General features: G+C 47.4%; 1 protein-coding gene across 6 annotated transcripts in view; it reads right to left on the reverse strand.

Moving 5' to 3' along the window:
* Positions 1–193: 193 nt before the first annotated feature.
* MAPRE3 (microtubule associated protein RP/EB family member 3) overlaps positions 194–27,642 on the reverse strand; it is a 53,314-nt gene continuing 25,865 nt past the window's right edge. For 2 of the 6 annotated variants that reach the window (XM_049652421.1, XM_049652419.1), the window contains exons 2-8: positions 16,805–16,917; positions 3,888–4,015; positions 3,116–3,261; positions 2,301–2,502; positions 860–1,014; positions 590–742; positions 194–345 (exon numbers count right to left, since the gene is read on the reverse strand). In XM_049652421.1, coding sequence (XP_049508378.1) covers positions 277–345; positions 590–742; positions 860–1,014; positions 2,301–2,502; positions 3,116–3,261; positions 3,888–4,008 — 846 coding nt within the window. In that variant the 5' untranslated portion in view covers positions 4,009–4,015; positions 16,805–16,917 and the 3' untranslated portion in view covers positions 194–276. Of the gene's footprint in view, positions 346–589; positions 743–859; positions 1,015–2,300; positions 2,503–3,115; positions 3,262–3,887; positions 4,016–10,715; positions 10,975–16,804; positions 16,918–27,642 lie in introns of those variants that run through there. The other 4 variants (XM_049652424.1, XM_049652420.1, XM_049652423.1 and 1 more) reach the window with 4 other exon arrangements.

Consider the following 27,642-nt stretch of genomic DNA (forward strand, 5'->3'; position numbering starts at 1 on the left):
CGCCACCCTGGGAAGTGTTGGCCGACACAGCGTAGAGACAACGGAAATAAATAGGGGTGGAGGGGTGGACAGAGGCCTCGCCCAGCGCCCACCGGGCCTCTGCCTGCTCACCTGCCCCGTCCCCACAAGCCTCGCTCCTTGCCTGACTCCCCAGTGCTGCGGCACTGACACAAAGCACCCGGCGCCGACCGGCTGTAAGGAAAGGATTATAATGTGGGGCGGGAGCAGGGCGGGGAGGCACGGCAGCCGTGCAGTCAGCCAGGGCTGGGGCCGCCCTCAGTACTCGTCTTGGTCTTCCTGTTGGTGTTCCTCAATCTCATCGTCCTCGGGGGGTGCAAATCCTTCCTGGAGGGTGGGAAGGGAGAGGGAAGTGGTGAGCCAGGCAGGCCAGGCAGAGGGGGAGACTTCTGCTGGGAGCCAGTCCCACCTCCCCTGCTGATCTCTGTGTGACCCTGGGCTCTGACTTCAGTGGGCTCTCCCCACCCTGTTCCCCTAGGCCCCTCGGGGTGCTACCCCTTGTGGTCTGCAGGGGGCAGGATGGGGAGGGCCCAGTGGGCCTGGGACATGAGCGAGTGAAGGCAGAGCTCACCTCGGTGGCATAGAGAATGCCTATGATGCCCGAGATAACAGGGCTGTTCTCACTTTCGTGTTCCTGGCAGATGAGCTCGATGTCTCGAAGTTTGCTGAAGTAGAAGTCACGCTCCTTCTCCAGCCCATCCACCGTCAGCTTCAAATCCAATAGCTGCTTGGGGACAAGGCGGTGTTCAGGCCAGAGGCCCCTGCCCCAGACTCCCCTTCCCACCCAAGGTCCTGGCTTTTGTTGAGGGCTCTCTCAGTGACCCTCGCCCACCCTACTCACCTGCTGATTGAGTTCGAGAATCTGGGCATCGGTCTCATGGCCGCCATTCCGGGCTGATGGGGGGTTCTTCCGGAGGATGCAGGGTGGGGCCACATTGCTCAGCCGGCCAGAGGTCTGCATGTTTTTGGGGCCTGTGGGGGACGTCCTCTGTGGAACTGCCCAGAGGAGAAAGGTCGGATGGGGCCACGTGAGCCCACGGCTCGTGGGGCCTGAGACAGCCTGGTGTGATGACTGCGGGGGCAGGCCCATGCGAAAGGCAGGCACTCTTGCCCTCCCCTCCTCTCCCACTCGGGAGGGGCATCGACATCTAGACCTCAAGCCATGGCCACACTGACACCACAGCAGCCGGGCAGCTCTTTGGCAAGCCTGGGAGAGCAGGGACTATAGGGAAGCAAAGAAGGTATGAGGTGTGGGGAGGGGGGAGCTGGCCTGAGGGAGAAGTGAGAGCAACCAGGAAGGAGGATTTGGGAAGTGGGGCTGGGAGGGTTGGGCCCTCTTGTACTGTCAGCCAGAGTCTGAGGAAAAGCAGCTGGTGCAGGGTCTCAAGTCTGGCACTTGCTGGGTCTTTCCCGACAGAAGCCCCACCCTCCCCAGGGATAAACTCAGTCTCAGGGCCCCTGCCCCTCCCAGCATCCCTGCCTCAGGATGGGCTCTGTGCTGTCTGCTGGGCCTGACTCCGGGACCCCGGCTCCTCCCCCACAAGCCTGACATGCTGAGGCCACTTGTCTTCTAGCTATGGCCGCTCCCTAGACAGAGCTGGCTGCTTCTAACACAAAGCAAGCAGGTGAAGGGGGGGGGGGGGCAGGCCCAGGCGGGGCAGCAGCGCAAACAGAGGAGTGGCTCTGCTATGACGGGTTCAGATGCTGGGGCTGCTCCTTTCTCTTCCTTTCCCCAACCCTCTCATCCCCCAACCGCCCTATTGCTTCTCTCCCTTTTCCTCTCGAACCCAGACAAAGCCTCCTTTCAAAAGACTCATCTCTTGAGGACTCAGGGCTGTGGGCCTTTGGAATAGGGGAAGATCGGATCCCAATGGGGGAAGCTTGGCAGACTCCTGTCCCCGGGGGGCGTCCAGTGGGCAGGGGGCAAGAAGGGTGTGTGGTGCTGGCACCAGGCCCCTGGCCTGGATGGACCTGGACAGACGAACCGCGCCACATGCCGCCCCGTCATCTCAAGGCACAAAGCCAGTGCCCTGGGCCTCCCAGCACCACTGCCCCCATGGCTGGTGCCGGTGGCTCTCCGTTTGCGGCCCTCTTTCCAGCCCTGTCCTCCCTACTGTGATTCCCCCTGGTCTGGGCGGGCAGCAGGCGGCGTCATCTGAACTCCGTGATAACAGTCTCCTCTAGGCTGGCAGGACCGGGCCGGCAGCCCAGGGGGCGCTCCTGGCTGCGGAGCCATGCCGGTCAGGCCCCCCACGCTCCCTCCCCCAGCTCGGGCACGTTACCTGCTGTGCCAATGAGTTTCTTGGATTTGTTGAAGATCTGATCACCTGGGTTAGGAGGGGGCGCTACGTCCTGGCCCTGCCGCGCCAGCAGAGGGTTGTAATCCTTTCCGTCATAGTTTGCGTCAAAGAATTTCTTAAACCACTGAATAAACTCAAAATTATCTTGGAATTTTCCTTTCACTAATTTCTCTACGGGAATTATCTGAAACAGACCACACAAGCAGAGAATTTTAGCCACCTGCTGCCGCAGGGCTGCCTTCCTCTGTGAGAGGGTCCACTGCTCTCAGGAAAGCCAGCTCCTGGGCTGCGGCGTCTTCCACCTTCTCCACGGGGCCCCTCCCTCGGCACCGGGAGCCGGGACGCTGTGGCCGGGCCTGGGAGCCAGAGACGGCCCTCTCCTCCAGGCACGGGAGGAGCCGGCTGCGGCCCTCGGTGCTGCCGCCGTGTGCCTGTGGGGTGGGGGTGCCGGAACCAGGGGCTGGGGGCCACTGAGGCAGTAGAGTGAGCCAAGAGACTTTCCTCAGGCCCTACAGAGAAGGACCTTAGTAGGAGCGGCGCACTGAGCCCCAGCTGCTGAGACAGACAGGGTCCAGAGAGAAGGAAGGGGAAGGAATGTCGGCAGGATAGGATATCAAGTGTGGGGGTTTTTCCACCATGCCTTGAGCTGGGGGAACATTCCCTCCGGAGAGCAGGGGGGTGGAGAGAGGCGTGAGAGCTGGAATGACCCCAGCAGCCCCTGCTGCCCCGGCTGGCGGGTCATCTTCTTCCCCAGGGTCACACAGCTCCTCAGGGCCCCCCGGAGCACAGGCACCTACTTTGTCAACACCCATCTTCTTGAAAGCTGCTTGCAGCACCTTGAAGTTGTGGATGTATTCGTGCTCTAGTTTGGCCTGGAACTTCACCTTCCTCAAGTGTACACAGCCGGGGAAGAGCATGTCCATGAACTGGCAATAGGCTGCCCCTGGGGAGAAGCACAGCTGCCTGAGGGGGTCCCCTGCCTGGGCTGCTCCCCCAAACTACCCAGTCTCCTCTCTCCTTGTCCTGGCAGGGTCAGTCCTACGGGTGGGACAGATGTGGCCAGAATCCCCCCCCCCAGCTTTCCCAGAATAAGAGCAACTACGACAGATTGATACGGTCACGTCAAACACTGCATACGTGTCATTTAATCCCAACAGCAGCCCTAGTTTGACAGGCATGTTCTCTCCATCTTGTGCATGGGGAAACTGAGACCTAGCGACTTGCCCAGGACTGCGCTGCAAGAAGAGCTGAGCTTCGGGCCCAGCGTGGCCAGATTAGACCTCATGCTGTGGGCCGCTGGCTTCGCTGCCCGTCCTGGCTCTTGATACCCCACGGCCCCTGCCCTCCCGCAGCCCCTCCCCGAGCCTCTCCTGCTCTTCGCTTCGGACTCTTCCCATTCCACGAGACCCTCATTTCCTTTACCGCCACGACTGTGACTAGTTTAGGGCTCTGCTGCTCTCCTCCTCAATCCTAATTTCTGACTCCGTTCTCTGCTGTGGCCCTTCTGCCTCCCTCTCTCTCTCCCCTTCCCTCCAGCAGGGCCCACTCCCCCCACACCCAGGCTCCTACCTGAACAGAGCTGTTCTATCTTGGTATAGTTGAGGTGCAGGGAGTCATTGACCCATGCCAGCATATCATGGCGACTCAGATTTTCACTGGTCACGGACGTGGAGTACACATTGACGGCCATACCCCAGCTGCAAAGAAAGACGAGAGGCAAGGTCAGCATCCAGGGGCCTCGTGCTATTCCTTGACTGTAAGGACAGAAGGAGCTGGACAGTCCCGGGCGAGTCAAAAGCACCTTCCTCCAGACCGGCCTTGCGGTTTTCCCTCCTGGAAAACCCTTCAGGCATTTCCCTCTTCAGGCATTTAACTAGTGCCTACTATACGCCAGACATGTGCTAAGAAACTGGTGATAAGATGTGGTCTCTGCCTCCAAGGAGTTTACAGACAGGCAAACCCTCACAGAAGGGAGTGGCAGGGCAGTGAAAGCGGCACACACGAAGTTAAGAGACGACACAAAGGTGGGAGTGATCTCTTCTGCGTGACAAGGTCAGCGAAGGCTTCGGAGCAGAGATGCTGCAGTCTGGAAGGACCAGGAATTTTCCAAACATGCAAAGGGATGGGGTAGAAGGGTACCGCAGGCCCAAGGACCAGCGAGAACAAAGGCATGGCTTATTCTGGGACTCTGAGTTGTTCAGCAGGCCTGGGGAGCAGGTTTTTGTGTTGGGGTGTGGTACAGTGAGGTTGGCAGGGACAGATTGCAAAGGGCTTTGTTTCCCACGAGGAGGAGTCTGGACTTTCTGTTCAGACAACGGGAAGTCATTAGAGGATTTTAAGCCGGCAGTAACCTGACCAGATTTGTGTTTTAGAAAGCTGACCAATCTTGTCCTCTCCTTTGACTTGAAACCCCGTATTTCTGTGGCCGGTGGCCTGCTGGCTGACCCACAGGCACCTAAACTCTGCTTGTCTAGAACCTCCCCTCAATACATGCGTCTCCTGTTATACTCATTATCCCAGTGACCGTCACCACCAGTCACCCAATCACGCACGTTAGAAACCTGGGGTTATCCTACATAGCCTACGCCCCCTCACACTCATATCCAGTCATCCATCAAGTCCTTTCCAGTGTGCCCTGCTCAGACTAGTCTCCTGCTGCCTGGGGGCTATGTATGCGCTCTCTCAGGCCAAGGCCAGCAGTAGTCTCCTAAAGGCCCCCCCAGCCTCCAGTCTTTCCTGGCCCACCCCTGATACTGCTCCGATCAGAATCCATGTAAAAGTAGCCCAAACCACACCACTCTCCGTCGCAGTCATGAACGAGATCCCCATTGGCTGAATTTGCCTTATAGACTTGAGCTGTTCAGCACTCCCAGCATTGGAAGCATTTTTGAATTAGTGCCCAATATTTTAACGTTGGGATGTTTCACACAAACAACTTGAGGTTTCTGGCTTTTGGCAGCGCTGGGCCTTTGTTCCTGCACAGCAACCAATGGCTGCAGCTGGGCAGAGGCGCCCCCTTCTGGCCAGCGGATATGAGCTCCTCCTTATCCTCCCCCTAGCCACGGTCAGCCCAGTGTCACCGACTTGCACAGTTAAGCACACAGTATACCTTGTAACTATGTCTTTATCAGAAGTGGAGAAACAGAAGACAGACAAAAGGACAGGGTATTTTGAGAACTAAGAGAGAGCTTACTTCGGACTGAAGAATATTTCTCTAGGTTTAATACATAAAATGTCTCTGTGAAGGAAAAATATGCCCAGACCACTTCCCTTCCTCCCTCCTCCCCCCAGCAGGCACCTGCCCTTATCGTGTGACCCTCCCCACCACTTATCAAACTCCTAACTGGGCCCCACTTCTCCAGCCCTGTCTCTCACTTTGCTCCCTGAGTTGGGAGCCTCCTGCAGCTGCCTACTCACCCTGTCTGGAATGCTGCCCCCACCCCAAAGTCCACTCGTTCTCTGCTCCCATGGTTTTCAAACCATGGTCCCTGCAGGAGCAGCAGTGGTGCTGTCTGGGCTTCGGCTTGCTAGAAATTGCAATCCTGGAGCCCCACCCCAACCTACTGAGTCAGGATCTGTTCCTGACCAAGATGCCCAAAGGGTCTGCAGGCGCAGATTGGAGAAGCTGCTTTAGAGAGGAGCCTTGGGTGGCATCCACTGGGCTCTGCTCCCTCATGGCCTCCACCCCAAGTATACATAATGGAACTTCACTAGATGCACACTCAACTTCAATGGCATTTTTGAGAAAAATCGAGAGAGAAACCTTCTTGTTTTGCCCTTCATTGCCCTGGGAAAGGGAGGTCCGGCAGGCCAAAAAGCCAACAGAAACAAAAATTATTGTATTGTCTTGCATTGTCTTGGGAGCTCCTAAGGACTCAGAAGCTGGGAATTCCAAAGATTTCTGAGGGTAATTTTGACTGCACTTGGGTCTCCTCTTACACAGTGGTTTTGAGCCCAGTGCCTTTGCCCTTCTGACCCTTGCTCGAACCACAAGACTTGTCTAAATGCCTGCCCCCCTTGTCAGTAAAGGCCTTAAAGCCAGGGGTGGGGTTTTCAGGCCAGTCACAGGCAAGGTATTCAGCAAAATTGTTGAATGACTGAGTGATGCCTCCTCATGGCCTCTCCTCTTTCTGAATCATCTTTCATCACCTCTGGCCTGGACCCTCTACCCCCACTCAACCTTTAGGACTCAGCTTGGGCATCATCTCCTCCAGGACATTGTCTCTGAACGCCTGCCCTGCCCCTCTCTGTTTCTATAGCACGATGAGCATGCTCATTCACAGAATTTGTCAATTCTCCTGAAATCACTTCTATGCCTGTCCCTTCCACCTAGATGTAAGTTCCTCCATGGCCAGGCTGTTTCATTCACTTGTGGGTTCCAGACCAATTCTCCATGAACAATAATTGCAGAGACTGGATTTAGGAGAGTGCTTCTGAGTTCCTAGGAAACTCACCTATCAGTAAGCTAGTGGGAATGGGGAATGGATGGACACCAAACCTGACAAAGAGGCAGAATGGGTAGGATCAAGGAAAGTGCATTTTATTTTGATGACTCTTTAGTTAGGGATTGTGAGAAATAGAAAAGACTTGCTCCTGAGTTGAGGGAGTTTATAGTCTTACTGGGAAAACTCACAGGAGAATAATATAACCAAATGCCCCAAAGCGTAGTGTCACCTACTGTTGTGACAGGAAGTCAGGAAGGAGAGGGCGGGCAGAGTTAGAAAGAAATGGGCTTGAAAGGACCCCATCTGAGTGGTCAGACCCTTCCAGGCCTCCAGGGGGGTTGCAGAGGCCTCCAGGAGTTCAGTGCGGGAGGAGACAAGCTATTGTGGATACTGGCCTTCCACTAGCTTGAGCTAGGGGAATTATTTCTTCCCCCAGGCCCCTGAGGCAGGGTGATGGGAGGGGTGGGGAGGGGGAGGGTTGTGGCTCTGCGTTCTGTAGGAGGTGTCTGCCTCAGGGGGTCTAGGCTGGTCAGGGCTGGATCTAGGAGATAATGGGGGGAGGGGTCTTAGGTTGGCCCTGGGGATTCCTGAGCCACTCTAGGGATTTTTTTTTTTTTTTCCTGTTTAGTGTATGAGTTTCAAGGGCTGATTATTGAATAAAAAGCAGAGGCATTGGTCTAGGTCAAAATTAGTCCTCCAGAACTAATTCAAGAGACTTCCAGCTTTCTTTGGGTTCCATAGGACTGAACAGGTGATAGTTCACATTCTTTACTAGAAGAGTACATCGGATTCTCCTTCAGAGACATTCAGTAGGCCGGAGTAAAGCCCAAGTGCATCGTGTGTGTGTGTGTGTGTGTGTGTGTGTGTAACTATATATGTATTGTATATAACTATATTATATATGTTACATATATAACTACATATAACATACTATGTATACAATTTATTAATACATATTTATATATAATATATAACATGTAGAGTATATATACAGTCGGCCCTTGAGCAATACATGGGTTAGGGGCTCTGACCCCCCCTCCACAGTTGAAAATCTGTGTAGAACTTTTGACTCTCTCCAAAACTTAACTATTAATAGTTTACCGTTGACCAAAAGTCTTCTTGATAACATAAACAGTTGATCAACACATATTTTGTGTATGTTTTATATACTGTATTCTTATAATAAAGTAAGCTGGAGAAAAGAAAATGTTATTAAAATCACAAGGAAAAGAAAATACACTTACAGTATAGCCCACTGTATGTATCAAAAAAAAAATCTACGTATATGTGGTCCTGCACAGTTCAAACCTGTATTGTTCAGGAGTCAACTGTATGCAGTTACACACACATACATATATACACACAAATATTACATATATTATGCACACACACACACATACACACACACCCTCAGGTGGGTCTGATCCTCATCTGATACAGGGGCTTGGCTGGGACTGACTAGCCTACACTGCAATGGCGTACGCTGGGATGTTGGGATGTTTTGCCACCTCCCTTGGGGGGGAAAGTGTTAGCCATCTTCCTCCTTGATACATGGGAGAAATGTCTAGTTTTCCTTCCAGGATACAACCAAAGAGCTTGCTATCAGGGCTCCAAGAGCCACCAAGAGCTATACAGGTACTTGAAAAATGCCAAAGTCTTCTCAGCTTGGCCAGAAATTCCCAGCTCGGTCTGTGCCTGATGATGGGAGGGCATTCTCCACACCTTTGATCATTTCTGAATCTAGGGTCCCCAAAGTGGCAATGGGGCCTGTAAGAAGGAAGTTGGAAAAAATGTCTCCTTGAGGGCCAACAATCATGTTGTTGCCTCCTGTGGGGCTTTTGGGAAAGAGGGTGGGGTGTGGTGGAGTGGGGTGGGAGAGTGGGGTGAGTGTAGGTGGGAGGCTGATACTAGGAACAGAGCCATTATTTCCACTCAGGACTGGCCACTCTCTGCCTTGGTCAGGGTCCATTTTAGCTCAAGAGGACTCATCTAAGGTACCCAGGGGTCTCTGCAAGGATTTTCTGTCACACTTGCTAGAGGGTCCCAAAGAAGTGGCTTCCTAGCTCCCTTATCCCCCATCCTGGTAGGGAGGGCAGGATTTCATTTTCCTTTCCTAGATTTGACACCGTAAATAAGACTAAGCTATGACCAGCAGGTGGCACCCAGGTCCTGAGCTAAAACCTCCTCAAACATTTCCCCCATCCCCAAATCCTCCTCTCCCTAGCTCAATTTAGAAAAAGAGAGCCCCCAACTTGGATGTGGGCCCTCAAAGAAAAAGCCTGGTTTTGTCAAAAGCTCGTGGTGTCAGGGCACGGGGGGTGGGGAGGGGGCGGTGGGGAATGGAGTGCTCATTCCTGACCCAGACGTCCTCTGAGAGCTGGACCAGCTGGAGTGGCCTGGAACGCTGGGTCTAAGATTCTGGACTGAACCACACCAACCTCTCTGTTCCTCAAAGCTACACATGAAACTCATCAATTGGTCCACCTTCGGATGACGTTTTGTATTGGGTGTTAACTCAGACCTAGACTCAAACCAGATCAGCTTCTGGGGGCAAAGATATATAGAGCATTTATCCAAGCATCTGGCCCTTCGTGGTCCAACTGCCTCCAATTAAAGCGGAGAAACAGTCTGAGAAAACTCTTGAAGTTAACACACCTGTTACCAAGAGCTGCTTTCTCTCTTCTGAGACAATGGTAGCCACCCCCACAAGGGGTCAGGCTCTGTTTCAAAGGCTACCACAGCGAGGTCTTCCCTGTCCCTGGGTTTCTACCATCATCTTTGGCACATGGTGAATATCAGGAGAAACGGCCCCTGATGGGGTTGTGGCATGTCACCGTCTGAGCCAGCTGTAAACCCCATTCCGGGACCAGACTGAAAATGCGGCCTCAGGAAAAGCCTGCTCTTCAGAGCCATGACTCCTGCTACAGGTCTGGAGTCATGGGAAAGACAAGTTGAGGAGGTTTAAGCTGATGGTTTTGCTAAATCATTTCCCGTGCTAGGACTGTAAGGTTCACGGTGCGTTTACTGGAGATGGGAAAGGTGGCCACAGGTCTCGTCCAGAGAGGCAGAGCGGCTGGTCACTCTGTAGCCTAGTGACTTCAAAATGACTACATCTCAACATCCCATAGTCAGCAGAGTTTCTAGAAATCATCCAGTTCCTTCCCAGATACCCAGGACTACATTAGCTCTAAGTATTTATGTTCCTAAATCATAAATAAGTCTACAGAACTCTGAAAGTTCACATTCTGATATTTAATAATAGTATCACGAGCCTAAATCTGATTTTGGCTTTTCGTTTTCAGGTCTTCAGTGGAAATCTATCTTCTACAAATGTGTCTTGAAGCTAATTCAGGGACATCCAACCCCCAGTTCTTTGGTCCCTACAAGAACCCCCTGCAGTTCCCAGGACTCTATCCTCCAGCCAGCACGGCTATGAAAGACACACCGGGTCTTTCAGTCCTGCAGTGGGTGTTGGGCAAGCCTTCGGCAGCCTCCAAAAAGGTGCTGTGTTAAGCATACTGAGCTCCAGTCAGAACACTTGCGTTCAAATCCTGGCTCTAACATTTCCTAGCAGTTTGGCTTTGGGCCTCAGTTTCCTCATCTATAAAATGGGGACAGTCCCCACTCCATCAAGCTTTCATGAGGATTAAGTGAACCACATACACAATGCTGAGCAGAGCCCAGCACGTAGTTTTCAGTAAGTGTTTGTCAGCACCACTGGGGCAGACAGCGGGGACTCCAAGGGCACTTGTTTGAGAAGCAGGGGCTCAACACGTACCCAGCTTCAGGTCTCCGAGACCAAGGAAGACCAGTCCTGGAGGGAGAGAGACTACAGAGCTCTGCCCTTTCTGCCTGGGGACAGCCATCTGGGCTTCCTGAAGCTGGGCCTCTGACCACAATCCCTCCCCAACTCCAGATTTCCCACATATTTGGCTTTGTAGATTCATCCTACCGGTCAGGAGAACTGGAAGAGAAGCTGTGGGATCAGAGGACAACTCTGAGGAGTCTGCCAAAACGTTTCCTGCTCCTGACGTGGGGCTATGCCCATTGTCACTGGGTTAACCTTTCCTGCCCAGGCCCAGGGGGGCTGAAGTCACCTGTCTGGAAAATCTGCAAAATTGCTACCCCTTGTCCCTTTGGGTCACACATCCAGGTTATTCCGGGGTTGCATGGAGGCAATATGTGCAGGCAGGCATGAAGGGTTCTGAGGGCCTGGAGGAGTCCTGCCAGCGGGTCACAAAGCCCTGGCAGACCCAGCCAATCACCTTCTTCTCACGGCTGAGCAGGGACCTGACTCATATGGAGGCTCAGCTCTCACAGTTGAATTGTCAAAGGTAGAGAGGGGGCAGGTGGAACAGCTCCAGGGCTGGTGGGGAACCAGCATACGCCCAATCCAGCAGATCCAGGACAGGGATCTGGATGGTACTGGTTCAGGTGGGGACTGGAGCTTCTCTAGGATTCTGTTCTCACAACACTTTTAGGTCATGTGGCTGTGGCTGTTCTCTAAGATCCTGAACCCCACAGAAGTCCCAGCTTCCAGGGTCTGGGACATGTCCTGCTGAACAATGATCTCAACTCTATTTATTTATTTATTTATTTTAAGAGAGAGCAAGCAAGCAAGCGGGAGTTGGGGAGAGGGGCAGAGAGAGAGAGAGAAAGAATCTTAAATGGGTTCCACACTCAGCACGGAGCCTGACACGGGACTTGATCCCACAACCCTGAGATCATGACCTGAGCCAAAATCAAGAAGTCGGATGCTCAACCGACTGAGCCACCCAGGTGCCCCGATCTCAATTCTTTTTTTTTTAAAGTTTTTTTTTCAACGTTTTTTAATTTATTTTTGGGACAGAGAGAGACAGAGCATGAACGGGGGAGGGGCAGAGAGAGAGGGAGACACAGAATCGGAAATAGGCTCTAGGCTCCAAGCCACCAGCCCAGAGCCTGACGCGGGGCTCGAACTCACGGACCGCGAGATCGTGACCTGGCTGAAGTCGGACGCTTAACCGACTGCGCCACCCAGGCGCCCCCCGATCTCAATTCTTAAAGAGGCTTCCCCAGGCTGGTCCGGGTAATGCTGCCATATCCCCGGAGGCTGTGTTCAGCCCCTCTCCCCCGGCCCTGCTCTGCCGGGGGTGGGTTGCTGGCCCATCTGTGGCTAGCCTGAGGACAGACAGGGAAGGAGGCAGCAGCGGCTGCTGTGACATGTTAAGAAGAGAACATTGGTTTCTGCAGCCCTGGTGTGCCTGATTTTCCTTAATGATCCTTCGCGATTCAAAAGCAGGTGTCTCCCAGGGGGCACATACAAGCTGTGTCACTTTATCTTCCTTAAAACGATGTTTTGTCAGCCTGTATGCCTTGCAGTTGTCACTGGACCAAGTGGCATGTTCTCCCTACCTCTGGAACAAGTGGATCTGACCGGTTGTTTAGCCTGCTTTCCCTCTATCCCAAGCTCAGCCCTCCTCTGCCCTCATAGCTCCTCCTGCCCCATAGCCAGCCCCTCTCAGAATTCTCCAGCTTTATTCCCTTGCCTTTTTGACAGACTGCTCATTTCATCTGCTAGCTTTTCCACCAGAAAGTCTACCCTGGTTATGTCTAGAACTTGACAAGCTTCAGTGTTTGGTCTTCTGTCTTCTCATGCAGACTGTCATTCTTCAGGTCCCCGAGACTCTAGCTGCCTGCCCCACAGGAAGACAGTGGCCCCCCCCCCCGCCTCAGTGGGGATATGTGCTGGACGGGGTACGGTGCCTACTTTCAAATAGCGTCTCCCCTGGTCTGCCATGGTTCCTGAAATTCCCACCACAGATGATACTCTTCTGGATGATAGCCTTCATCTCTGAAAAGCCTTAGTTATTATCTCAATTTTGAATATGAGGAAATGAAGGCTCTGGGTTCAAGTAAGTGCCTTGCTCAAGCTCAAGATCAATCACTGGCAAGACTAGAGCATGAACCCCTTCCATTTGAACCTGAAGTCTATGCTCTTGCTTTACCACTACACTGTGGCAAGAAGAGCTGTTTGATCTTGCACAGCCCCAGTGTGGTGCGTGATAATTTGATCTAATGATTTAGGCCCCTGAGCATTAGGAGAAGGGAAAAGAAATTTCAAAGGTTTTCTTCTTTACGTTTCCTTTTCCTGGCTACTGCAGCATTGTCTTAATCTCAGTCACCAACTATTTACTGACCACTGACACAAGGTGCTAAACACTTTGTGAGGCACCATGAGGACACAGGATAATTTTAAGACACGGGTCTTGTCCTTAAGGAGCCTTCGTTTGAAGAAATAAGAGTAATTCATAAAACAACAAGGGATCCCACAAACCAGAACAGAGGAAGTGCGACCCAGTGAAAGTACATTTGGCTTTTAAGTGCTCCAAGAGAGCGCAAAGGATGAGTGTGGGCTCAGTTAGATGATTGCTGGGGGAAGGTGCACCTAACACCTTGATGACAGGGTATCAGAAAGCAGTGAAGAGAAAATGGGAAAGTGGAGACACAGAAAAGAGGTTTGTTGTCACTTTTATTTTTTAAAATGAGCATGAGACCAGTGATTCAATCTTAGAGGAATGTTAGGGGATTCGATCAAGAGAGGAAGTAGGAGAGGTAGGTGATGTGTCTAAGCCAAGGGAGACACCAGTTTCAAGGAGGAGGTCATCGGCCCTGTTGAATGAAGTTACCAGACAGACCTCTCATGGAGAAATGGTCATTAGATTGTGCAAGAAGAAATGATGAACATCTGAGTCACCTTGCTGCAGGGTGGAGAGAGAAGCTAGACCCAAAGACAGTTACAGAGTCCCAGATCATCTGCCCAGATGGATGCTGAGTGGGGAAATCAGGAGTTTGTCATCCAGGCCATTTATGTCTGCTGCCATATCACAGGTGAAGTAACGAGCGACTGCAAGGTGGGGGACACCGCGCTACTCTTAGTAAAGGTTGAAGCAATATACAGATTCAATGTAGGCTCGTGCTCTAATCTCAACATCCCACACATCCTCCTTCAGACTCCATATCCTGTTCTTAAATTCTAGATTGTATCTGTCCACAGAGGCTCACAAGTACAACCTCTTGGTTTTTCTAAAGCTTATCACAACCCTGTGTCATGAATGAAAGAAAGAATGGGGGAAGACTTTAAGTATAATAAAATCTTAACTAATTTGAATGTTTGGAATATGTTTTAAGTATTCATTTACTGTCCTGTTTACCTGTAGTTAATCAGAACAGAACCCCTCTTGATCTTCAGTTTCGTTGAAAATCTTGTTGAAAGGTCTATTAAGGCAGGGTAGAATGCACAAAATTTATTACTAAGGACTTTCCAGAGCCTCAGATTCACTCACTTACTTACCACCATTTATGGAGGTATATTGCAGGCATGGAGCCAGGCACAGGGCCTCTAGAAAGGAATGGGATCCAGTCGGGGCCCTCAAGGCGTTCACGGATAGGGTGGGAACTAGGCCAGTGAACAAATAGCCAAAGGGCTCCACACTATGCTAGAACCCCACAGGCAGGAAGGGCATGCTGTTGGAGCAAGCCTGCTTCTGGGGTCAGGGAAGCCTTTGTAGAGGAAGCATAGTTTGATGCGGTCTTGAAAGAGAAGGTCATCGAGCCAAGAGTTAAGAGGAGAGGAGACTAGGGGGAAGAGGGCGAGGATTACAAATAGTTCACCCAGAATGCATGCTGGGTGCCGGCGGAGATGAGGTTAGAAGGGTACACAGGAGCTACAAACCAGGAGCTCCGTAAAGAGGTTAGGGGGTATTACATCCGGGGGGAAACTCAAGGAAATTTTGTTACCTTGTATATAACATATTGGTAACGATACAAAAATACTTGTAACCATACTATAGTTAAAAAACGGAGCATAATTTCCAAATCAAAATTGCAGCAAATGAAATTGCAGTGAATAGAAACTGCATTAAATTTGTAATTCTTGAGGCTTTATTTTATATTATCTTTTCTAGTAAAAATTGAAGAGATTCCCAAGTGCTGCTTGCAGAAATCAGTGCCCTCCAAATTTTTGGAAACACTTTATTTTGAAATAATTTTAGACTCACAGTTGCAAAATAGGACAAAGAATTCCCATGCACCCTCATCCAGCTTCCCCAGTAACATCTTACATAATAATTGTGAAGGCCAGGAAGTTGACATTGGTACATTATTAATGAAGCTATAGACATTATTTGGATTTAATCAGCTTTTACATGCACTTTTTCTTTCTTTCTTTCTTTCTTTCTTTCTTTCTTTCTTTCTTTCTTTCTTTTTGGTGTACAGTCTATGAAATTTTATCACATGTATAGATTCATGTAATCACCACCCTACTTGGACACAGAATGCTCTATAACTTCAAGGAAACTCCCTTGTGTGGCCCCTCTATAGCCATGCTTCGTCCCCAACTCTAACCCCTGGCAACCACAGATCTGTTTGCCATCACTATAATTTTATAATTTTAAGAATGTTATATAAATGGAATTATATAGTAACCTTTTGAGATTGGCCTTTTCTCCCCTCAGCATAATGCCTTTGGGGTTCTATCCAAGTTGTTGCATACATTAATAGCCCTTTTTGTTGCTGAGTAGTATTCCAAACAATGGTACAAGTATGGATATGCCACATCTTATCCATTCACCCACTGAAGGATATCTGAGTGTTTCCAGTTTGGGGTGATTACTAAAAACCCTATGAGAACTTTCCTCAGTCTTCTCTTGCTTTGTCCATGAAAGTGTGGCTCTGGGAGAGATCTCGCCATGTTTTTTTGTCCTCTGGAACCACAAAGCTGGTTGGGGTTTGTAGCTGGAAGGCCCAGGCATTAGGTTTGGGGACACAGGTACACAAGCAACTCTTTGGACTGACTATTCTCAAAACTATGGGTTTGCTCGATCTAAAGACTGGACCCCTGTAGGCCAGGTTCTTGCTTCTTATATACATTTACTCTGTAACTCAAATTTGTGAACTTATCTTTCTAGATGGCCCAATTTTATCAAGGATACTTTAAAATTATAGTGATCAATTTGGGGAACCTTCAATATGAACAAAATTGAGAAGTGCTTTAGCACAAAAAGGGGACAAAGTTTCAAACATTCAATTGTTTGCAGGGTTACTGGGGCTGAATCCACTGAGGTTCAGAACAGCCTGTCTGAATTTCTACCCAAACCTACACAATACCCTCTTAAAGCTAAAGAAGGACTAAAGTAGTCAAAAACATAACAGAGAAAGGACTCATCATACTCTGAACAGTCCTTATAACACCCCTACCCTTCAGTCAAAAAAACCAGTGGGTGGGGATATAGATTTACTCAGGACCTTGGGGCCATAAATAGAATAGTCATCTCCTGACCAGAACCAAATACTCTTAACTCCAGTGCCTCCAGAGGGTGCATATTTTACAGTTACAGATACATGTTTTGCTTTCTTTAGTGTTCTGTTAGGTCGAAAGGGTCAACATTTGTTTGCCTTCTTCTGGGAAACTCACCAATCTACCTGGACTGTTAAATGCCCTAAAGATTTCCTGAGGCCTCTCACCTACTTCTCACAAGTCCCCAGCCACAACCTTAAAGACCTTAAATTTCTGCATGATTCTTCCTGGATGATGTTACATTGTGTTCTAAAGACAAGTAAACTCTAAGACTGATTACAGCCATCTGCTGTTTTCTCTCAGAAAGGGCACAGCGTTCCAAAGAGAAGTTACAATTTGGTCAAAGTAAAGGTTATTACCCAGGACATGATTTATCCCCAGGAGGTAAATCCTATACTTTTGACGGACTCCAGGCCGTTCCCAACTTTCCAACTTTTCTAAATCATCACACTTATAACTTAACCAAGCCCTCAGTCTGCAAACCTCTTCCTTAGGAATCTAAACATGAAGAGGCCTTTTGCAAATTAAATTAGCCCTTCAACATCTTCCCACTCTGGGCTTACGTAGTTATCAAAAACCTTTCTACCTATTTGTACATGTGAGATCCGGACAAACTTTTGGTGTTTATGACTCAACTTCGTGGGAACCATCAGACATCAACAATCTACTGCAGCGTCTCTTCCCCTGTGGCAGAGTCTACTCACCTGTCCTAAGGGCAACAGCCCAGCAGCTAAGTTATTGGAGGCTTCTGCACACTTCGTTTTAGGGTCTCCTTTAAATTGGATGGTCCTTCATGGTATACAATATTTGTAGCTCACTGAAAACACACAACATTTCTCAGTAAGTAGGCTTACCACCAGTGAAATCCTATTACTTTCTCCTCACATATTTTTCTATTCATTGCAGTAATGCTTTGAATCCTGCTATCCTACTTTAGATGTCATGTTCTCAATGAGGGGATTTTGGCCCATCGGCTTCTGCTCTAGGAAAAAGAGATCGTTAGATAATTCAAGAAGGAGAAAAACCTGGCCTCGATTTAAGAATCAAAACCTTAGCCACTCAAGGGGGAATCAGGGTTGCTTTCTTTTCTCCTCAAGCCTTCTCAGTTCATGCTTTACAAGAGGCCTGGAAAGTAGGGCAAATCCTACTGAAGGTGGAACAGACAGAATGCAGCAGGCCAGCTGGGGGATGTGAAAGAGAGAGGTCAAAGGTGACCCCACAGTTTCTGGCCCCAGCCCTGGAAGGATGGAGGAAACTACAGCAGGAGCAGGTTTAAGGGTGGGGTGGAGACCAGGGGCTCACTTAATATCATACATGAACACTGGGAAGAATAGGTAGGGGTATTAGGAAACATCATATTTAATGGAGCACAATATTCCATGCTTTATTATAAGATTTTTTAAAGTTTGTTTGAGAGAGAGAGAGAGAGAGAGAGAGAGAGGATCCCAAGCAGTCTCTGTGCCACCAGCCCAGAGCCTGACGTGGGGCTAGAATCCATGAAACATGAGATTGTGACCTGAGCTGAAATCAAGAATGGGGTGCACTGAACCACCCAGGCGCCCCTTCCATGCTTTATTAAATCAGTCTCCGGTAGTTAGACATTTTTGGTATTTAGATAGTGCTAGATGTAACATCTATGAACATTCAATTTTTGTCTAAATATACTACTACCTGTGGGGAGGGAATTACTATGTCAACAGGCATGGCATGTTTTAAGGCTTAACAGTTTTCTAAAAAGACTGTACCTTTTATTTTCCTTCCAGAAGGAAAGAGTGCTTATTTCACTACACTCTCACCAACACGGAATGTTATTATTTTAGAAAATGTGTTGATTTGGGGCACCTGGGTGGCTCAGTCGGTTGGGCGGCCGACTTCGGCTCAGGTCGGTCCGTGAGTTCGAGCCCCACGTCGGGCTCTGGGCTGATGGCTCAGAGCCTGGAGCCTGTTTCCGATTCTGTGTCTCCCTCTCTCTCTGCCCCTCCCCCATTCATGCTCTGTCTCTCTCTGTCTCAAAAATAAATAAACGTTAAAAAAAAATTAAAAAAAAAAAAGAAAATGTGTTGATTTAATAAAAACCAACTTTTTGTTGTTGTTCTTTTAAAAAACATTTCTTTGATTACTAGTGAGGGAGAATATTATTTCCACATTTATTACTCATATAAATGTATTCTTTTGTGAACTGTCTGGGCTGTAGAGTTTGGGGAACCCACAGGTCATTGATGTGGTCTAAGAAACATCTGGATATTCTGATAGTAAATTCTCACTATTCACACCTTTACTGAAGATCTATCTAGGGTTCTGGGATGGATTTGTACTGACCCCAGATTTATTTATTTATTTGTTGGTTTGTTTGTTTATTTATTTATTTATTACTAAATGGAAGTTACTTTTTTTTAAAAAACTAAATCCCTGATACTCCATGTAATTTATTCTGAACATGAGATACTAGAAATGTCCCTATATGAAGGTTTTGAAGATTCACTTAAGGTAATCATAAAATGAAAGAAAATACTGTTGCTATACTGCAGCTATGCTAAAATGCATTTTGGTTTGAAAAAAGTGGACGTTTGGTAGCAATGGAGAAAACGCACATGACCAGGGAACCAAGATCAAGCTAGACATTACCCTAGATACGCACCCCCTTCATATTTTTGCCTAGTACATGGGGGAAAGGGGTTAAGAAAGGGAAAATGACTTAGGGTTTCCCAAGATTCTGCTGAAAGTAGGAGAAATAGAGAATTAAGAAAGCAAACTTTAACTGCATCTCCAAAAATAGGGAGCCTTACAGTGTATTTCCTAAGAAATATATTGGCATGTTTAGCTGTGTGAACAGACAGCATGGTACACACACAAAAAGACTCCAAAGGACCCAGCTCCAGCCCCGCCTCTCATGATCTGGGCTCTGGGCAAAGGTGGCCTCTCGAGGCCTCAGTTTCTTATCATGAAATAGAAATGCCTTCCGGACATCACTCACTATGTGTATGGCTCATGGGCACCCAAAACACAGATGCTGTGAACAGACCATTCATGGAAGGAGTACAAATGGCTAACAAACATGAAATATGAAACGTGTTCAACTTTACTAATGATTTCTAAGTAGCTATGCTGCTGGACCGTCATGAAGGTTAAAGCTAACCTGAGTGGGGCACTCGCACAGGACCTAACCAATCCAGCTCTATCGTTACAGTTATTGGTGAGAGGCTGGTAAAGCAATTCTGACGGAGAATTTTTAAGTCTTTGACATAGAACCAGTAACAATGTAATTCGGTAGGGAGAGGCGGTTGGAGACTCTAAGTAATACAGTTAAATACAGTAAGTTGTGAGTGGATCTATTTTGTGGATGTCTTACGAAGTCGCATTCCAGAGTCTGGAAAAGTGAGGGATCTGGGTAAAGGCCCCGAGGTGGGCATTTAACAGCAGTGACTGGCCAGGGCATCACAATCCTGCTTTAGCTGGATTTGGAATAGGGGCTTCATAAATTTTAGTTTCTCTTCCTTTCTCTTCCCTTGTGGTGGTAATAACCGACAGTAGCTCCAAACCATGCCCCATAAGGAGAGCTCACGCGGAACTCCGTTTCCTTAAGATAGCGCTTCTCACGTCTTACGCGTCACTTCTCCGGAGGTCAGGGTGAGGTCCTAAAGCGACCACCAAAATAGGATCCTTATCATTTCCTTCCTGGAACCAGAATTCTGGAATTTTCCTTTTCTTATTTTAGAGGGTCACGGTGTGGTGCTGAGATCTGGCCTGTGTTCCTGCACCGAGCACGAGTGTTGCTTGGATTCATCATTCCCTAATTTGTTCACACGTGAATATATGTCTACACTCATGAATATTTGATACTATGTACCTACTATGTACATAAAGATGACTGGGCCAGAGGAATTCTTCTCTCATCCATGGATGGCTCCTCGTTTAATGAGTAGGACTGTACACAGTGGCCAACTCCTGACTAGTTAATAACTATCTCAAAGGGTAGTGACGTCTAGGGATGATTTACTCTTTTGACCACCTCCCCGGGAACCTGCAGCGTGTCACGAAAGCGGCTTAATATGATTAAAACACCCCCCAAATCTCCTGATACTGTTTTCTTAGCCCTCTCTCTGTTACAGATCATGAGGTAGGCCTGTGAGGCTACCCTACTTGAGGTACCTCAGGGAAGAGTGATGTGTGAAGATACAGGGAGGGCTGTTTCGAAAGAGGCCAGATACCGGGTGCACCTCAATTCCAAATAAGCCAGGCTAGCCCTGAGTTAAGACTAACATGGCAACAGACGATGGCTTCATGGTGGCAGAAAGAACTTCCCAAAAAAAGGACAGATGAGTGAGGTCTATGCTCACCAGGGACCTCACGAGTCCTCTGCGGTGCCTGCCAAGATGAGGACCCACACCTGTGCCTGGGAGCACAGGCCACCCTGCAAACCCCTACCTCCAGGCAGCACTGGAGAAGGGTGGGGGCTGGTTGAAGCTCTCAGCATCCCTGCTCTGGGTTCCCAGAGGCTGCTGAGCACTTTAGAATCTGGTCCACGCTAGCTCAAAGTTAAATCTGTTAAATGGTCATAGGATAATAGCTTACTGATGAACAAACCAACAAACAAAAACCTTTTATTGAGAGTCCAGGGAAATGTGCCCTTTTAAACGTGGTTGGTCAGAGTGTAACTTAGCACAGTCCTTCTGGATGGCAATTTGGTTAAAAAAAAAAAAAAGACATTAAAAGCCTTTACATTTTCTATATTCTCTGACCTTATTTCTATTTCTAGGAATTTTGTACTAGAGCAGTAATTGTGAGTATGTGTAAAACTTTAGACGTAAGCATATCTATAATAATGAAAAACCGGGAACAACTAAAACGATGAACGATAACGAACAGTTAAATAAATCATGGTACATCTAAACTGCAGCTGCTTAAGACAGCGCTGGCTCAGCGCCCATTCCCAGCACCCTTCTCCCTTGCCTGTCTCCGCTAGAGGGGTCAGAAAGACGAAATACTTTTTTCACAGCTTCTCTTATAGCGAAGAGCCATCTGAGACATGAGGTTAACACCCAACTGGCTAAGGGGCTGTAACGTCCTTCACGGTGTCGTGAGCTGTGGTACCGGCTCGTACCTCCTACTTTCAGACTCCTGCCGCGTGAGAAAAATGCCCCTATTATTTGTTGAAGCCATGCTTAGTTTAGATTGGGGTTTGCTATTAACTAACACTGCTAGTTGTCCTTAGAGTTTATTGTTATTTGTATCAAAACACAATCCCGACTGATAAAGACGTGGAAAGACGTTTACAATATATGAAGCGAAGGAAGGTATTACAGAGCAGAAATATTCCAATAGGCACAGAAGAATAATGTGAAGATATGTTCTAAAATAATAATTGTGGTTCTATCTGATGGCAGGGTTATAGGGGATTTTTATTTTCTTCTTCAGGTTTACCTGGATTTTCTAAATTTTTTACATTGAACACGTGTAAGTTTTGTGACAAGAAAAAAATTCAATAAACATATTTTTAAAAAACAGGGCAGAGAAGTATGGAAGGAAGCTTGTGGTCAGTCAGCCAGCAAGAAGTCACTGATAATAGCTGCCAAAATAACCACTTAAAGGCTTCTCTTGCTTTTTGTCCGGGTGGTTCCGACTTCTTTGAAGTGGTGGTTCGAGCCCTTCCTTGCTAGTCTGTCTGGTGATAAGAGGTCCGCACCAGCTTGTCACCGGGCGGCCGAGACCTGGTCCCAGCAGCAGGCTGCTATCCTCCGGGATGGCCAGAAGAGGCCGTGAGGGCCTCCGAGCTCTCCCTAGCTCCTCTCTCCTCTTCACTGTGGGCCTCCCTTCCCATCGCCTCCCCTCTGTCTCACATTTTTTGCTTTCTCATAAGCTTCTTGGCAGAATCAAATGAGATAACCTATCTGAAAGGACTTTATACGTTACAAAGTGTCACAAAGGGCAAGGTATTTTTCTTTGTACTTTATACTTTGTTCTTCCTTCTTTTCTCTCCCTGTTTAAAAATCTTTCACTCTTCTTAATCTTCTTCCGTCTTTCCTTTTTCATTCTTCCTCCTGCCTCCTCTGGCCACGGCATAACAAGGACATGTGGGGCCTCCGCAGCCCTGTATCTGTACTTTAATCACATTTCACGTGACCTTGCACTGTACTTATCCGTTCATGGGCCTCTCGTCTTTGTTCACCAGTGTGGTCCGTGAGCAGTGACCATGCCTTTATACTCCCGACAACCTTTCATAACACCTGACTCAAAGTACACTCCTGGCGAATGTTTGTTTGCCCGATACTGCGAACTACACTTCTATTGTTTTGTTATCTGGATAAAGCACAATATGACACAGAGACACTCATTTATGTGTAAAATCAGCCATCCACAAAATGAGTGGAGATGTGTTATTTGCATCTTAAAAATTAAGGTCTTATGGAATCTTTATTTTTATGAGCCAATAACTGAGAACTGGCAGAAAGATTAGTAAGTTGGAAAATGATTTTTTTCTTCCAAACTGCAGTTTAAAAATACTGGGGAATGGGAACATTGATAATGGTAATTTAGAAAAAGTGTTTTTTTAATGGCAAAATATTAGAACTAAATTATATTTTAAATCTGTATTATCCACTGAGACACTTTATTCTGTTTTAAGTTTATTTGTTTTGAGACAGAGCAAGTGAGCAGGGCAGGGGCAGAGAGAAAGGGGGAGAGAGAGAATCCCAAGCAGGCTCCACGCTATCAGTGCAGAGCCTGATGCAGGGCTTGATCCCACAAACTGTGAGATCACGACCTGAGCTGAAATCAAGAATTGGACGCTTACATGACTGAGCCAACCAGGTGCCCCACCACTGAAATGTTTTTAAAAAGTCTGTGAGGATCCGTGAAATGCTGCATTGAAAGTGCATGTCGTGGGAACCAATCTTATCCCTCCTGCTTTGGCCAAGTTGTTAAATCATTGCTTTTTCTCACCCAGCTCGTCCCAACCATTCTCACTGACTTCATCCTTGTCCAGATTGTTGTCATTCTGTGACCAACAGTATTCCTCCTCTAGTCTCCTTTCAACTTTGTGGCCCCTCACTGCAAGACAAACTTCCCCAAAACACTGCTTTCATCAAACCCCTGCAAAGCTCCGGTGGCCTTTTATGTCTATCTATAGGATAAAGACCAAAGGTCTTGGCCTGGTGTGCACAATTTCACTCCATACCACCCAACCCCTCCCCCCGCATTCTTTTCTTTGACTTCTCCACCCTTTAAACCCTCAGCTTCAGACTGTTGTTCTCCTTCTTCCGGTCCTGATATTGACTCCCACCCTGCCCTTACTTGTTCCTGAATGCCCTACTCCTTTTAAGGTGATGCTTCTACCCCCCACCATTCCCAGGAGCACTGGCTGACAGTGTCAGGATCCCAAACTGCTGTGACAGGCTATGGCAAGAGGCTAAACCACTCAAAAGAGATTCAGATGAGGTTCTGAACTTGGACCTGAAAAACCAAATGGAAGGAAGAGATTAGGCCGATGACATAAGGGTTTGCAACAGAGTGTGCAAAAATACAGAAGCCTTTTAAACGGATACGGGCTTGACGGGAGTTGTCTTTGTGATGGAACTGACAGAAGCTGGGGAAGGGACCGCACTGACTGAGCCCTTGGCATGCGCCTGACCCCCTGTGCGTTTTATTTATCTCATCTGCTCCTTACAACGTGGGGAGGTACTAACGGGCTGAAGGCATCGTCAGCTCCATTTTACAGGCTTCATGTCTACTTCTTTGCAGACCACCGTTAAAGTAACCCCTGACTCAATGTCTTCCCAGCGTCTTCTCATTGCGCCTCACTGAACTCCCTGCGACTGGCACCTGCCTGCCTTTCCAGCTTCGCCTCCCATCACCTCTCGCCCTTCTCACTACGCCATGTTCCAGCTGTAAGACACCGTACCAACTGAGACAAACTTGGGAGCCTTTTGTTCATGCTTTTCTTCCTTGCCATTGATCTTCACCTGGTAAATGCCCACCTAATCTCAAGATTCATGTCAAGTGTCAACTCACCTGGAAAGTTGGCCCTGATTCCTACTTCTTTCTACTGGGCTGGGTTAGGCTGGCCTTCTAGGTATTTCGGTAATACTGTGTGGGCATACGTCTAATGCAGACAGTACTTGCCATAATTATTTCTTCCACTTCACTATGAGCTTCTTGAGGGCTGGCATTAAGTCCTTGCATCCCTAATGTCTAGTATGGTGCCCAGCACGTGGTATGTTCTCAGCAGAACAGAACTGGGGCTCAGAGAGTTTAAGTAACTTGCCCAAAGTAACAGCTGGTTAGAACTGGTTTGAAGCCAGATAAGTGATTATAAGATCTTTCTAGGATAATGTTCCCCCTTCTCCCCTGGAATACTGAATTCATGGAATACCAGTTCATGGGCAGCCTATTTTTAGAATAACAAAGTGACTGTGATGGTGAATGTAGCAAATATACTCATATTAGGTTTTGTGAGGATCTGCTGGAGAAACTGAGGGTTTAGCTTAGAGATGGAAGAAAAACTTGGGGTGACCAGAGAACTGTCTTTAATTACTTGAAGGGCTATGAGGGGAAGAGTAAAGATTAGATTTCTTCTCTGTGGTCACAAAGGGTAAAACTGATCAAGGTTTAAAGGTATAGAAAGACAGATTTTGACCCACTGAAGAAAAACTTTCCCAGCAGGGCTAGTTAAATGCAACAAGCCTATCCCAGGAAGGGGTGAGGTCCTATCATGGCCGGTTTTTAAGCTGGATGACACCATGTGGGATGTTCTAGTAGGGTCAAGAACCAGGTGGAAGGCTGAGCCGAACTAGGTGAGCTTTTATTTTTAGGTGTCCTCTTAAGGTCCCTTCAACAGATGCGGATTCTATTACTCTGTCCTGTCTGCCCTCTCTAGCTATTGGCAATCTCTTACTCCTCCATATTTAATAAATTTTATGAGTTTACATAGTTCATTTGGTGATTAAGTACATATGTAGCTTGCCACAAAATATTTAAGTTACCAATCCTTTATGTTTTCATTTAATTTTTTCCCAACATATTCCTAAACAGATACACCCCTTGAAGTCACGGATCATATAACATGTATTAAATATCTTTGGTCTCACATATCTACACTTGTTCAAAATAGAAGAAAAATATTTTAAATGTTCACTTTGTGACTTGACTTTAATTTGTCTGTTAACAGGATTGTCTTTTATCTCCTAAAACTTCCCTAGGAAAGAATTAATTCTTCATTAGCTACTTTTCCTCCAGGTATTTTGCTATTCCTTTTAACAGCTTAAAAAGGAAACATTGGAAGAGGCAGTCTCTGCTAGTTAAGGAAATGCTTGTCATTTATTTATTTATTTATTCATTATTTATTTATTATTTATTTATTTGTTTATTTAACATTTATTCATTTTTGAGAGACAGAGTGCAAGTTGGGGTGGGGCAGAGAGAGAGGGAGACACAGAATTCGAAGCAGGCTCCAGGCTCTGAGCTGTCAGCACAGAGCCCAACGTGGGGCTTGAACTCACAAACTGTGAGATCATGACCTGAGCCAAAGTCGGACACTTAACAAGCTGAGCTACCCAAGCGCCCCAAGGAAGTACCTGTCTGTTTCCTATGGCTGCCCAAGGACCCTAGAGGCAGGAGCTCCTCCATTTGGACCCACCAGGTTCCAAGAGGACCAAATACACTGACAAGGATAACAGAAGGAATAGAGGTAAGAAGCAGGCATGATTGGGCCAAGCAGTCTCAAGAGACAACACTCCCATTTGCTGTCTTTTCATTGTCTTCAATGGAAGAAGAATTGTGGGCTAAGCCCACATATCAGTTGTCCCTAAACAGAGAAGGCTGAGAAGTTATCAAGGAGAGCTTTTCTAAACACACATACACACATACACACACACACACACACACACACACACACAGCCCTCTAAAAAAAGGCTCAGGTATGTGGAAAAGCTCCCCAAGTGGTTCTGATTGCTCTCCCACATTTGAGAAACACTTTTTCCTCCTAACCCTATCATTAAGGAAGAGCTTTCCTGGGGTGCCTGGGTGGCTCAGTTGGTTTAGCATCTGATTTCAGCTTGGGTCATGATCTCACAGTTTGTAAGTTTGAGCCCTGCGTGGGGCTCTGTGCTGACAGCTCAGAGCCTGCTTCGGGTTCTGTGTTTCCCTCTCTCTGCTCCTCCCCTGCTCACACTTTTTCTGTCTCCCTCTCTCTCAAAAATAAATAAACACTTAAAAAATTTTTTTTTAAAAAGGAAGAGCTTTCCCTTCCTATCCCATTATTATTATTATTATTATTTTATTTTATTTTTTTACTTACCTCTTTAAATCAGTATAAACTCATAGATTATTTTACGGGTTATAATATGTTACTATCATTTGTTTTTATGCTCAAATTGTCCTGGTATTGGCCATTGGAGCCCCTTCCCATGTCCTTTTGACACATTCCCATCATTCTTGGAAAAGTTCCTTACTTTCTGGTGGAACAAGATGTTCCAGGCTCAACTTGTACTTTCCTTGCCTCCATCTTTTTTTTTTTTTAATTTTTTAATGTTTTATTTATTTTTGAGACAGGGAGAGACAGAGCATGAACAGGGGAGGGTCAGAGAGAGGGAGACACAGAATCCGAAACAGGCTCCAGGCTCTGAGCTGTCAGCCCAGAGCCCGACGCGGGGCTCGAACTCACGGACCGCGAGATCATGACCTGAGCCGAAGCCAAGAGTCGGCCGCTCAACTGACTGAGCCACCCAGGCGCCCCTCCTTGCCTCCATCTTAAAAGAAGCCATTTCTCAAAGGATTCCTGTTCTTTTAGGGGAGAGTGAAAACCACTTTTGAAGACTTAACCATCATATTAATATTTATGATAAAAGAGGACCGAAGCAAAGTCAAGAAAGGACAAGAAAGATCCCTTCTCTGATTATGACTAATAAGCAGAGGTCAGCAATTATGAGTTAGAGCCCCCTCTTTCTTTGTAAGTAAAGTTTTACTGGGATATGGCCATAATCATTCACCTATTATTATCTAAGACTGCTTTCATATTACAATGTCAGAGTTGAGTAATTTTGACTGAGACTGTATGGCTTGCAAAATGTAAAATACTATTTGGCCCTTGCAGAAAATGGCTGCTGATCCTTGCTAACAAGTATTTACATGCTGTAGACAGAATCCCTTTCAAGAGGAATAATGTGACTTGGAGATACTGTAAAAAGATTAATATCTCTCCCTATGTTTCCCTAGATGTCACCAGGCAGTACTTTTATCAATGCAGAATAAAATATAAAATTGTAAAAACTGTCATACAGCATGCTGTAGAATCTGGTTGTAAAGGCAATTATAAACATCAGGGTTGGTTATTATGGAATCTAGAAAAAATGATAGCTGGAAAGTAAAACTATGTTAGTACGATTTTAACACTGTCCAATGAAGTGGCACTCTGTTTAGTTGACATTGGTATTCTGGTCACTAGGACAGAGCAAAGCAAGCTCTGATTACCTTTCTGATTGTCAAGTTACCATGACATAGGAAAGAAGTACATCCTTTTCTATATTAAATTTGCTTTCTGGTACCAGTG

The sequence above is a fragment of the Panthera uncia genome, assembly GCF_023721935.1.
Source record: "Panthera uncia isolate 11264 chromosome A3 unlocalized genomic scaffold, Puncia_PCG_1.0 HiC_scaffold_12, whole genome shotgun sequence".
Taxonomy (NCBI): Eukaryota; Metazoa; Chordata; class Mammalia; order Carnivora; family Felidae; genus Panthera; species Panthera uncia.